Consider the following 13,947-nt stretch of genomic DNA (forward strand, 5'->3'; position numbering starts at 1 on the left):
GTCACGCTTGGAAATCAAGAATGAGGGTTCTGAAGGAATGACAGATTCTTAAATTGATGTTTGGGCTGTATCTGTGTTCTGTTGAGTTCAGTGGTTTCCATCTCTTTAGAACAACTGGAAAAACCTACAGCAAAATTTTAATGCATCCAATTAATTTCTTAGAAGCTGAAAGACATGCAAGACTTAAAAAGTCAGTTTCTGTTGGTGTACCTCCCTGGCTGCAAACAGCAACAACTGAAACAATTTAGCAATGCAAGAAGAAATCCTTTAGATTTTTTATGGACAAGCATCCATTATTCACATGCACAATATTTTCATTAGGAAATCCCTCAGGTCATCATTTGGCTTTAGCAGTAATATGGAAATGGAAGATAAGTCACTCACTTATTGTGGAACTCATAGATTTCCTGCATGTTTCCAAAGATAATGTGTTCTTTGTTTACAATACCAGGTGGGATCTCCTCGACTCCGCTTGTCATTTCCCACAGATATGTCTGCCCAGAACAAAAAAGATGCATGAAAAGTCACGGTAAACCCTAAACAGAAGCACCCAGGTATCTGTAAGCATGCATTCCTGGAGAGAAATCAGGGAAAGATCACGCAGCAGCATCATCTCCAATTGTGACAGTACCTGTTGTGTCAAATGTACCTTGTGATTTTGACAGTAAAATCCAAGTTCTAAAACTGACAGTTTGACATAGTCCCTGAGGCTTCACCATTTAAAATGCATAGTGTTCTTGACAACCTCTAATGCTTCAGGATATTCCTCGTCAAGGTCATGCCTGTAGTCTAGAAGTTCATGCTCTGTGCAACAGCTAACACTGAACATCACTTGCTTCAGCGTAACAATTACTGGGCACTTTTCCATGGAATCTCTCTGAATTTCTATTCAAAAAGTCAGCTAGTAGCAGAACATGTGATACAGATAATAAGAGAATTAACACAAGCTCTTCTCTATTGCTAGCCAAGCAAATAAAGTAAACCCCTCCTTTTTCCCTCCCCTCTCTAAAACAAAAAAACCCACGTTTATGAATTGGGAAAGAAGCAAATGCTGAAACTCAGTACTGACAAAAGCAAAACATATAGGATGAATTCCGAATTGGTTGTTATCAGACGTAATTCTAAGATTCTTCTTAGTAGCAGAAAAGATACTTAATTTGGTCCTATGACTGCAAACCAATCACGCTTGGCTGTTAAAACCAAAAAAGAAACAGAAAGCAATGGGTTGAATCCTGTTTTCAAAGATTAGTGAAAAAAAAGAAAACTTACATCCATGCATTCCCGGAGGTCTCTTACGTAAGCCTTTTCTGTCTGAATTAGCTCAGCCATAATGAACCTTAGGTGACAACAGAAAGAATAATCAAGTCTTAGTCTGTTAGATCATTATGAATGCATAATAACCAGAATATATCTTTCTCCTCATCAGCTTTTGCTTTTTCCACTGCTGCAAGAAAAATCTGAGAACTGAAATGTGAAGAGACAACAGCTGAAGGAAGCATAAGAGGTAACATCCCTCCATTACTAAGCAGCACAAAAAGAAATGGGGAAGGAGATGGAATTTTTTTCTTAAATGTTTTTCACTTGCTACAGTCATTTAACTGTTGTCCTCCCTCCTTCCCTTACACATTTATTTCACATTATTTCTACAATAAAAAAAAAGCATCTTAAAAGAAGTCTAACATAGTTTTGAAAGTTTAAGATTCTGATATGCTAGAACTATAAGTGAGAACAAGCATGTGAATAAAAGGCAATAGGAGCTATTGAGTAATATCATTCTTTTTTTACCATTTATCCAATTACTAAGCTGCCAGGCAAGCCATGACAGTTGTTTCATTATCAGGATTGATTTATTATTTCTCATTCATTAAAAATAAATAAACATATTACTCTTTCCTCCGGGCAGACTTTCGTTTTTCTTCGTTAAGCTCATGAGCAGCATCGCGCAGTTTCACCTCTGACCCAGGGACACTGGCTGGGATTATATCCAGCTGCAAGCTTTTGCTCTTTATTAAAGAAAGGAAGAATTGATTAAGGAAGGAGACAGGAGAAAACGATAGCTACATCAAATGCAAGCAAAGCTTGTTTGTCTGTCATCACACTCAAATTTCTCTTACCGATTTATTGGAATCGGAGGAAATTCCCAGAGCTTTCTCTAAAGAGGTCCTGTATTTCTCCATGCGCAGGGAAAAGTCTCTGTACCTCTTATCCACTGCTGTAACACATTTTTTAATCTCTGTTGCATGAGCATGCCCTTTTTCACAAAAGCCATCAGCCAGCTGTATCAACAACTTCACCCTCTCTTTGGTTTGCTATGAAAACAGGAAAATATCAAACAGTTACTAGCTCTACCTATCATGAAGGGGGTCATTTTGCTTAACCTGCTACTGAAGTGCAGGAGGCGAAGCCATCAAAGGAGCTAGCTTCCTCCTCTCTCCTCCCAGAACTCCTTTAAACAGATACCTTTTCCTTAATAAAAATAGCATAAGATGAATATAGGTTCCTTTGGGTTTTATTATTACACGACTAGAAGCAGGTAATTTATTTTTCTTTCGAAAACGTGCTCCATATCTCACCCAGAGATTAAATTCTGCTAGGCAAGCTTTTCAGAGCATGGGGATTCTCCTTGCATCAATACAAAGGGGGTTTGATGCCAGAGTGGATATTTTGTTCATTACCACTGAAGCACTGGTATTGGACCTGGCCTACAGTCTCAAGAATCTCCTCCTTTAGACATCACTGAAATGCTGAGATAAGAAGTCTTGTTACACACTTTACACTTTAACGGATTAAGACTATATTCTGTAGACTTTTTTTATATTATGTTTTGTTGTCACACAGTTGTTTGAGAGAAACTAAGAGAACAAGTAGCCACCACCAAATCTGTAACTACATGCTTTTCCCAATTAACAAGCTCCCTAAGACTATGCACTTACTTTCATGTAAATCATAAACCATCCACAATGGATGAGTTTATACCTCCACCTTTCTCTCTCCGATACCACGTCAGAGTAAAGTGTACTGTCAGTGCCCTTGGTAACAGGGAGTTAAAGCAAAACAGTCAATACAAACTGGACTCTTATGTCGGTTGGAAAATAGACAGTGCTTGTCCTTTTTTTTTTTTTTAATTTTTGTTCTTTTTCTTTCCTAATGGTTCCTCATCCGAGCATTTCTTTTCACTATAGAATTAGCAAGGGCTAATACATCCTCCCAACAGGTAGCGAAACACCAAGGGAGTGGCATTAACAACATCCTTTCCAAAGGGGCACCCACGTCATCTGCTGACTGACAGAGGAAACAAGGGGGGCAGTGGTGCTCTGCGTGCTGGAAGGGATCCAGCAGAACAAAGGCTGGAGCAAAACTCAGAAGGAAGAAAATGCAGGTTTGAAAAGCAAAAGTGATCTTTGTTCTCTCTAGATTCTCTTTTCTCCCTTGCCATGACAGGCTCCATTTCCACATCTCTTCTCTTCTGAGGTGGTCCTTCAGACAAATGAACACTTCATTACTTTCTTGGGCTCTATTATTTCTCTAGGAAGATTGGAGAGCCGAGAGGTGGAAACAGGTGACAGTTTGAATAGGTGACAAAACAAAACCCAGAGACAGACAAGGCTACATACGCTCAGGTACTTCAGTCACGCACTGCTTGCCTGTCTTTCACATGTGAAATCTTTTAAGCCTCACAAGTGACATCTGCAGGTCTGTATAGGCCTCCAGTGATGTAAAATAACATAATGCTACCATGGCTTAAAAAATTACAGCAGAATCACAGAATCCTTTAATAAAATGAGTAACCTAACAAGTAAACCTTTATTTTTTCTACTATCTTCTAAATAAATTGCAACTGAATAACAATATGCCTTGTATTTTATATCCTAAATGAACATGCAGTAATCCATAGACACGAGAATATAAAAGTAGAAGTAAAAGGCCCTGCAAGGTTTGTAGGTTTGTTTTTTTTTAAAAACATTTTTAAGCTATCTCATTACAATTCTGTCACAGGAAATCAACTGCACATAGTGCTGATGGAGCTCCCATAACAGTGATTATCTTCTGATTATCTTTTGGTTTATTCTGTTCCCAGCAGAAATACAGAGAAAGCCACTGCAAGTAAACAAATCTTTATGGACACATTCTTGGGTGGTTTTGGGGGGAGGAGGGGGGAATTTGGGTTGTTTTGTTTCATTTTTATATCTTACATAATTTCATTTATTTATTTTACCTTTGCTGTGATCTGAAATTCTTCATGTTCTTTTAACAGTTCTTGAGTGTGCTGGATACTGGAGCCAGTGGAAGTATGTGTGGACAAATAAAACTCTCCATTGTCATGAATCCATTCCAGAGCCTAAATAAAGCAATAATGAAGGAAAAGTAAGAGAGAAGGCAACGTATTTTTGCCAATAGAAACCACCTGTAATCAGTATTTCACAAACACAGATTGGCCACAGGTAAATTTTATTCTATGTCATTCATGGCAATCACCTAATGCCGCTACAACATCAAACAGTTTGTAACTCTGAAATAGTTCGCTTAGTCTATGAAACAATGCTTAAATATTAAAGAAAAACAACTGACACATGAATCTGAATACTTCAGGGAAGGCCACTACTACAGGACTCTAGTAGTCCACTATTAAAAGGTTATAACTGACTATGTCTACAGTTTTGTTAGTATACTCCCCAGCTGAGCAAAAAAAAAAAAAAAAAAATCATTTTTTTGGTGCAACACAGGACAGCTGTACTCAGAAATGTGCACATTTTTCCAATTTGTAAAAATGTACATAAGACTGCAAAATGCGTAGGCTAAACTTTCCAAGCACCTAAGATTTAACTATCATTTCACTCTTTAGTTGACATGTATTCTAGCCTCACAAAGTATGGTCTGAAGTTACACGTACTCCTAGAAACTAAACCTGCAGCAGAGGAGGAAAGTATCAGTTAATCTGATGTATGTATAGATAGTAAAAGATAAGAGAGACAATCTAAAATTGTTTCCCTTCCTCATCCTGGCACCTTACTCTCTCAGTATTATGAACCATGCTGAGCCAGGTTACTATCTATGTTCTACTCACATTAATATTTACTGCCCTTTTAAGCATAACTCAGTGGTTGTGAGGAATCCTACTCTCTGGCTACTGGAAAAAAAGAAGAAAAAAACCCAGAGTCCTCTCAAACTGACATATAACAGTAAAAATAAAAAATAGTAACTGAAGACTGACAGTATCGAGTTGTTTTGCAGCTCTTAATACAGGCTACCGCAGCAGTATGCAGAGGCACATGAACTTAGAAACTTCTTGGTTCTGACAAAGTCAATATCAGATGTTCAAAGAGTTTAATACAGCTTGCTTAGGACTATCTTGTTACTAAATGCATGTGTATCTTCTGTGTCTTCAGTAAATATATACAGCACTAGACAAAAATTTAATACCCCAAGAGAAAAAGTAGTAGATTGCTAGTAAGTCCTCATTCTTCCTTTTCTTCCTCATACTTTGTTTACCCTTTTATCTATTCACATTAGCAAGAAGAGGAAAAGTTTTATCTCGGACAGTAGATACATATTTTTCAAGAGCACAATCTTACACTGAATCAGAACAGGCATCATATGTATTATAATTCCACCAACAATTTAAGCTCATCAAGGCTGTGATTGAACAACTTTCATTCTCTTCCTTCCACTTAGGATGCTTTTGCCTCTTGGTACAAAAACTAAAGTGAGCAGAAAGCCTTCAAAATTCAACAGCATGTGAATAGTAGGATGCCAGTTACCTAGAAACATATTAGTGCAGCTGCAAGCCTGATGAGATAGGCCTGTACTTTTCTAGTGCTGCTGACGGAAACAAACCAACAACTCTTGGACTAGTGTCAAAAAAAGGGACATTTCAGCCAACCACCTCTGTGATGCCCCTTGTTATTCTAATGTCAATCTTTGCGAGTGAAGACCGCTACAGACAAGCAGCATCAGCAATTGCTGATATTACAAACAACATTCATTTTTATACTTCTTCCTTCTAACTTTTTAACCTCCACCTTTTTTTTGGTGGGTTTATTACACAATGATGGAATTAACAATAAACAAAAACCTTCCCTTCTGCAAATGCTGCCCTTTCATAACTTTTTAGCAGCTCTCTAGAGCCACAACAAGACAGAAAGTTCATCTTGATGTTAATTGCTACAGTTTAGATCAGCTCTCATTTCACGTGAGGATCAGGATTGTATGCTGGAAACATGTATCACCGTATAAGAACTGGAGAAATCAATTTAGTGGCCAGGTGAAATCTTCATTCTGGTACAATTTGAGTGTCTACCATTTTCGTCTCAAACTACTATGGTATGTGCTTCTCTACCAGAGCATCAAGTTCTGAAAGCACAACGAATTTGTTCTTCCAACTTCCAAACAAAATACTGAATGAAGACAGCAACATTTCCACTTTCTGGCCAATGAGTGTGGAGTCCTATAGGGTTTGTGATGACTAGACTGGCAGTGCTGAGAAATGGGATTTACAATGCAAATGCTGACAGATCTTTATCTCCAGTGTTTGACTATTAGTCAGTAATCTCTATATAAAAGCAAGTAGGTCATGTGCTTGACAGAGGCTGGAGTTAACTTGCTCAAAAGTGGGGTGCGGGGCAGGGAAGGGGTGGTGTTGTTTTAAAGAGGTATTAATCCTTAACTTCACTCCAAGATTTATCTTGCATTACTTTTTTTGTGAAAATCATGAAAGACTTCAGAAATCTTTCAAGAGATCAAAACAGACCACTAGTATTTAAGCCTCTGTCTACACTGACTGTCAGAAAGAAATAAAAATAAGTTAATGAGTCCTTTAAAGTAGGTATAACTATATTTCACACTATGGGCATTGTGTCCTTTTCTGCAGAACAGGAACAGATAGCTTCCTTTCTTTGTCCTATATCCAGTTTAAAAAAAAAAAAAAAGTAGTAAAGAACCATTGCAGATCATTCCAGGTACTAATTCTGCCTTGGAACCTCCTGCTTATTTTGATTAGCGAAGTGGATTTTTGTGTGCGTGTGGTAGTTACTCAATAGTTCTTTCCAGACTGATAAATTCAACAAAATCATAGAGGTGGGCCTACCATGCGAGAAACTGAAATCAAGTACACACAGAATGGCAAAAACTTTCCAAAGTCATTCAGTTATTATTGTTTAATGAGTTATTCAACTTGTCTGCTTTCTAGAACTGCCAATCAACTTAATTAGATGTTTTTTCCCCAACATCGGAGAAAAATGTGCTGCCTGTTATTTCCCTGGTCAAATTCTGTGTTTGTGTCAAAGTTAACAAGCATAACAATTTGTCAAATACAAGCTTGCAGAGATGAGATTCACCAGTACCAGATCAAGCTGGCAGAAGCAAAACACTACCTTTAAGTTACAGCAGTAACTTAAAGCAAGTTACAGCAGACACCCTGCTTCAACAGAATATTGTTGTTCTGTATTAAAGGAAAAGCAAATAATTTAACTTAATTTCTATTTTAATCATTGATCTTTCAGCCATTTAAATATTGAAGTCAATGGCAAATTTGTTATTGTGGGGACAAGTCAGTGTATGTCAAACCTCGATCACACTGAGGAGGATTTTTATATAAAACCCTCACCTGTTTGGCACTTCTTTCAAACACCACATACTGTTGGCATTGATCAAGACGTCTTTTACGCATGGTCCAATAATGCAGCACACGGTTCTCCCTCTGGAAGAGTTCATTCAAGATATCTGAAGAAGTTAAAATAGTTTCAAGAGAGGTTACGACAACTAATTTTGAAATATCACATTAAAAACAGCAGAATAAAGTACTTTATATTGTAGAATTTACAATACACTTACTCTTTCTGTTACTCTTTCCTTTGCTCTTTTTCCTGATATTCACAAAGCACAGAGTGTTCCTGTTTCATCATTATTTACAGAAATGTTGGTTAAAGAAACCAGAGATGCAATTAAAATGTACTAGTAATACCTTTTTTTCTCTCAAATCTTTTTCATATGGGGACTGCCACTGTTTATAACAGAATTGAAAATGTAGTCTGATAAAGACGGTTCTTGACGGGGTTTCCTCAGAAAGAATAAGCATGCACAAGTAATCACATGCTTAACATTTCATATCGATCTTAATAAAAAAAAAAAAACTTTTCTGAATATACCAGTCTCCTATAAATATTTTAATAATTTAATACATGCGGGTAAATGCATAACCTTAGGTCACTACAAGAACAAATGTAACATAAGGAGATATTAAATGTACAGAAACCCTAGTTTCAAATACACAAAATTACTAAGCTTGTAATTCCCCTTAAAAAAAATAATAATCAGAACCAGCAGCAGTATAACTGAGTAGAATCATAGCACAGTTAGAGTGGGAAGGGACCTTAAAGATCACCTAGTTCCAGCCCCCCAGCCATGGGCAGGGACACCTCCCACTAGACCAGGCTGCTCAAAGCCCCATCCAGCCTGGCCTTCAACACTTCCAGGGATGGGGCATCCACAGCTTCCCTGGGCAACCTGCGCCAGTGCCTCACCACCCTCTCAGTAAAGAATTTCTTCCTAATATCTAATCTAAATCTCCCCTTTTTCAGTTTAAAACTGTTACCCCTCATCCTATCACTACACTCCCTGATAAAGAGCCCCTCCCCATCTCTCCTGTAGGCCCCCTTTAGGTACTGGAAGGCTGCTAGAAGGTCTCTTTGGAGCCTTCTCTTCTCCAGGCTGTTAACCTGCAAATCTGCCTGTCTGGCTTATAAATTCTTCCTGGATGGCAAAGACCTTCTGCTTACAATATGCAGAAGATTTTATCCGAACTCTGGTTCTTTAATGTGTTTTGTTTGTTGTTTTTTTTTTTTCTTCAAACAAAGAAATCCTAGATGTTTCTTGTGAAGCTCACTTTACCCACTGCTTCTTCCAGAGCAGCAGCTCTACCAGAATTTGTAGCTACTGCAAATCCAGATGGCAAGCTGAAATACATAGAAATGGGGACATCCAACATCTCTGCCAGGTGATTCTATTGGAAGTGCAAAGAACCCAAGGGGAGATTTACGAGAAGCAGAAGAGACCACAAAAAAGGCTCTTTCTTCACAATAACACTTTACTTGCTTCTCTACTTTTCTCGCTTTTTCTACTTGCTTATACCTACAGCTGGCTATTTTCCATGATTAAAAATGGAGGCTCTCAGGTGCTAGGCCTCTTAACGCCTCTGCATTCCCCTGTCCCACTGAGCAGGTCCACTATGCCTCACATCCCAAAAGCTAACAACTCCCAAGAAACAGTTTGACAGAGAAGCTCAAATAAAGGGAGCCTAAGGGGAAAAACACCCCACTCTATCTCTGTCAGTGATCTGGGACCAATTACAACCACTTGTCAGAGCCTCCCTGAGGATTATGAAACCTGTCTGCATCACTGCCAACATCCTCCTCCCTGGAAGGACCGTATTCCCACGTGCCACAGAGCGTTGAGATCACCCAGGACTTGCTTTTGGTTGGAATCTAGTCACTGCAGCCAAGGTTTTGTTCCTGCTGGGCAGGCTACCCTCAAATATGCCTCAACCAATCTGTCCCTTGGCCAAGCCATGGGCTGATCTGCTTTGAGCCTCACCTGCTTTCTCGATTTTATTTTTGCCTTACGCCACCTCCAAAATGCTTGCTTAGAATATATGCCAGATTTGAGAGGGCAGACACATGGAGGCCTATCACTATACAATGCAATACACCCAACTGGACACACCATATAAAAAGAGACATCTTGATAGTGACGCAAGCAAAGTAGTTCTGACAAAGAGCAAGCAAGGTGAATTTAGCTAATTGGAACAGCATTTGTCCTGTCAGGACACGATACAGATGGCAAGCCAGTGAGAGACTTTTGGCTGGGCACTGTTCATGTTATTGCCATTAATTTCTTGGACTGACAAGGAAGAGGGAAAAAAATTTCTATAAAATACTCAAAGGAAGTTATAGAATGACAACATTTAATACTAGGTTTGGATAAGCATCTCTATCTCAAGCCTTCTAAACTACAGTCCCTGTTGTTGTCATCATTTTCTTTGATTGCAACATTTGTTAGGATTGTTGCCTAAACTGCCAGCTTATTCTCCAGGCTTGGAGAGCTTTCCGCTGTCTCTATCCATCCTGCACTATCAACCTATCTAGAAACATGAGCACCACTAGACAAGTTCCTGCACCATGTTCAGTTGCAGCCTGTACACTAGAGGTAACTTCTTTGTTACCAAGAAATTAGCAGCAGAAGCAACGATGAATATGCACCATTTCTGAGCTTACAGCAATTGTCACCGACTGAATCTACCTGCCACAGCACAATTTCAGGCCACAACTCCATCCTAAAATTCATCTTTGGCACAGTGTCTGATACAGTATTTGGATACTGCTAACTGCAGGTCAAGGAAATTATTTATGGGGGTATGAAGGGACAGAAGGACACCTCTCAGAAATCAGTATCATTGTGATTCCTGTTTCCCATGAAGCATGTGTTCAGCTAAACTTTGCCTAGATTAAGACACTGCTTTTCTAGATATCGTAATCTGCAGCTGAGAATAAGGATCAAGCATGCCACTGAATGAGGTTTTTGAAAAACGTTCAGCAATTCTGCAGAAACTCAAGGGTTACTCACGTTTTTAAAGTGTTCATTATGCTATATACTGATCACAGTCTGACACACTGTTTCAAGCATACACCTGAGCATGGTCCAGCAGAACATATGAAACCTCTATTTCACCAAAATGAAATAAACACTCTATTTTTTTCTCTATCTATTTAGAAGAGAGATAAGAGATACTTTTTTCCTTACATGCATATTTGAAGAGGAAGATCAAAGTGAGATTTTAAATCATTTGGTCAGCTACCATCACACCAGTGAGACCTAAAAGGAAGGAGTCCTCACTAGTTTTATCTTGACTCATGCTTAGTTCTCAGAAGCGCACATTACATGGCTGAAGGGGAAAAAGAGTTAAGGCACATAGCTTATTTTTTTTACTGCTTGGGGATTTTCCTTGGTTTTTTTGTTGCTTTTTAAACATGTATCATTCATCCGGGATTTTAAATGTACACAACATGCATAGTACTACAGTTCTGAATAGAATTATTCTTAAGGACATTAGCAGAGTTTTCTACTCTTTCCTCACCTGAACACATGTACCTTTCTCAGAATGACTGTTTCTACACAGCTTTCAAAACTGAATTTTTAAGAAGTTTGTCTAAAAGCCCTAACATTTTTTTCTTATACTCAGTAAGTGTGGTAGCTACAACTTCCTCTTTGTTTTCTTAGTCTACTACTAAGAGAAGAGCTAAGTGACAAATACCAGCAACACTTATTCAGGTATTGATACTGTATTGAGATTTTGTCTTGTACAGTTCTATAAATGTTGATGCCTTGGGGACAGAGGAAAAACAATCCTTTCTCTTAGCTCTACGTACTCACAGTTTCAACTGCCACAACGCAATTATCTCCTTAAAGCGGAAAGTATGGCCAATACCCTATTCTCTTTACAACACAAAAAGTTCAACACAGGGAGATTTTCAATTTGAGTACTGTCAGATATATGGCTAAGTTTAACACAAACTGTTTTCCCCTTGTAGTAAAGTGAAGCAGTGAGCAATGTCCTTTTCTGGTAGAGTCATCAAATAACGTAGAATGGAAGTGACCTCTGGAGGCCATATGTTCCAGTCTCCTTCTCAAAGCAGGACTAACTTCAGAGTTTTTCAGGGGTTTGTTCAATTGAATTTTAAAAATTCCCAAGGGCGGACATTCCACTACCTCTCTGGGCTACCTGCTCTACTCAGTGCTTTCTCACTCTTGCTGTAACACTTTCTCCTTATATCCATTCAGAATTTTCCTTGCTGCAACTTTTTCCTTTGGTCCTATTGCCGTGTTCCTCTGAATTTGCCTCCATCCTCTGCATAACTCCCCTTTGGGTAGCTGCAAACAGCAATTAATTAGACTTCTCTGAGTGTTCTGAGCAGTCTGAGTGTTCACACCTTCTAAATGCGTCAAGCAGAATACAACTGCAATATTTAACAACTGTAAAATGCAATATTTATTTTCTGAATATCTCTCTCTGATCTCTGTTCTGCGTACCTCACCTAGCAGTTACACATACCCTATTAATTTCTGTCCTTTTGTCCCTGACAGCACTACAGATTTCTCTCTCTACTCCATTCCCCACAGTGCATGTTACACCTTAAAGCTGCACTACATTGAATTATTCCCAGCAAAACCCAAGTCCCATGTATTAGTTTTTTCCTGCATCACCTCAGCTACTACCTATTTACACATCTAATATAAACATGACGTCAGTTATCCTATACTTCGTGAAGTTCCTTCATACTGATTCAACTATATGAAGGGTCCAAGGGCATCATTCAAGGATTATCCTGTATCACGCCGGCAGCCCCAAGGAACTCACAGAATGTACCACACTAACACACTGAGTAAGCTTACAGTGATCAGCTCCCATTTGGCTTCAGACCAAACATGATCATGTGGAAGTTTCCTATCTCATTCTCCGAACAAAAGCAGCACATTTGAGTCTCAAATTGAAAGAAGATTAAGTGTAAGCGGGAGATAAATTCAAAGCAACTTCATTTGGGTATAAAAGAATTTGATGACTGGCAGCTCCTTCAACGTGTGTGAGCAATTTTAATTATTTCCTGTTAAGCCTGACAGAACCCTTTCCACTTGGGCAGGCTTCACTCTCTCATCATCACACACACCACAACACATGATGATCACGTTCTCTGGAGAAAAAAAGAACAATAAACCCCTTACTTTTGACTTGTTGTTCAGGTGCTTTGATGTGTGTCACCATCCCTGGCATGTTTACACTGTTCCTGTGCAGGTATTTCAGGAAGACATCAGCATTCCTCCGAGCCAGCGTGCAAGCCTAGAGAGTTGGCAGTATTACTTTCTTTGAAGATGCACACATATACATCCAGAAAGAGATGAAGGACCTTCCTCAGCCCCCTTTTATGCATTTCCCACCCTCTCCAATTTTAAAAAGCGTTGCTTGTTAAACCTTCTACAAGTAAGCCAACCCAAGCACTAAAGTAGTTTTCTCAACAAATAACAGTTAATCCTTACTTATCCAGCAGAAAAAATGCTATTACTTTTTATCTGAAGATCCTGAAAAGCAATTACGTGCTCTAGAGCTTTCAGCATGACTCAGAGATCACAAAGTTTGTTTTGTGTACGTGCCATGTGCCACTTGAAGTTATTTATTGCATAAACAGTGTATAGGTGCTTATGCAATCACCTGAATATTCCAAAACATCCACAACTACTTTAAACAAAAAGTAAACACTCCGCTAAAGTGAAACCGGAAGTGATAAAATATTAAGATGCATCCTTAAAATATTAAGACATGGCCTTGACAGCTTTCAGTCCTCGCCACTGTATTGCCAACATTCAGCCTTCATCTTAACATACACCAAGTACTACATATGGGCTGGCTGCCTCAATTTTAATAAGGAGAACACAAACTGCTACTTTAAAAGGCTAGATAAAGGTAATATGGTTAGATCCAGTAACAGAGACACCAAGTAATTTCTCAAATTGTTTTAACACAAAGACTGGAAACTCACATGCCAGCTGCAGAAAGATCTATTTGACAGTATACTTAAAACTACACTAATATGTTTCTGAATGTTTGCATCTGTGCACTGAGAACAAAAAAGGCTTTGAATAAAACTAAGTTTTATACTCTCACATCTTTCAAGGTGATGCTGGAAAAAGCCTTTGGTTACAGGGTTAGTTACACTGCTTTGCAAGCATCCATTACTCATTTATTCAGTATGATCAATAACCCTCTTCGCTAGGACATTAGTTGGAATGAAAACTTTTCATTTATCTGCAGACTATGACACAAACCCAACGACTCCCAGATGCTTGTCTAGCAATTTCCTTCCGTACTCTACTGCAGTCCAAGTACATCCGAGAGCTGCTCTG

General features: G+C 38.7%; 1 protein-coding gene across 3 annotated transcripts in view; it reads right to left on the reverse strand.

The window, feature by feature from the left end:
* Positions 1-13,947, reverse strand: part of TRIO (trio Rho guanine nucleotide exchange factor) — a 257,134-nt gene that overhangs the window by 91,904 nt on the left and 151,283 nt on the right. For all 3 annotated transcript variants that reach the window (XM_063326144.1, XM_063326146.1, XM_063326145.1), the window contains exons 19-25: positions 12,772-12,886; positions 7,604-7,719; positions 4,217-4,339; positions 2,115-2,309; positions 1,888-2,003; positions 1,270-1,336; positions 385-494 (exon numbers count right to left, since the gene is read on the reverse strand). In XM_063326144.1, the coding sequence (XP_063182214.1) occupies positions 385-494; positions 1,270-1,336; positions 1,888-2,003; positions 2,115-2,309; positions 4,217-4,339; positions 7,604-7,719; positions 12,772-12,886 (842 nt within the window). The remainder of the gene's footprint in view (positions 1-384; positions 495-1,269; positions 1,337-1,887; positions 2,004-2,114; positions 2,310-4,216; positions 4,340-7,603; positions 7,720-12,771; positions 12,887-13,947) is intronic.

The sequence above is a fragment of the Chroicocephalus ridibundus genome, chromosome 2 (assembly GCF_963924245.1).
Source record: "Chroicocephalus ridibundus chromosome 2, bChrRid1.1, whole genome shotgun sequence".
Taxonomy (NCBI): domain Eukaryota; kingdom Metazoa; phylum Chordata; class Aves; order Charadriiformes; family Laridae; genus Chroicocephalus; species Chroicocephalus ridibundus.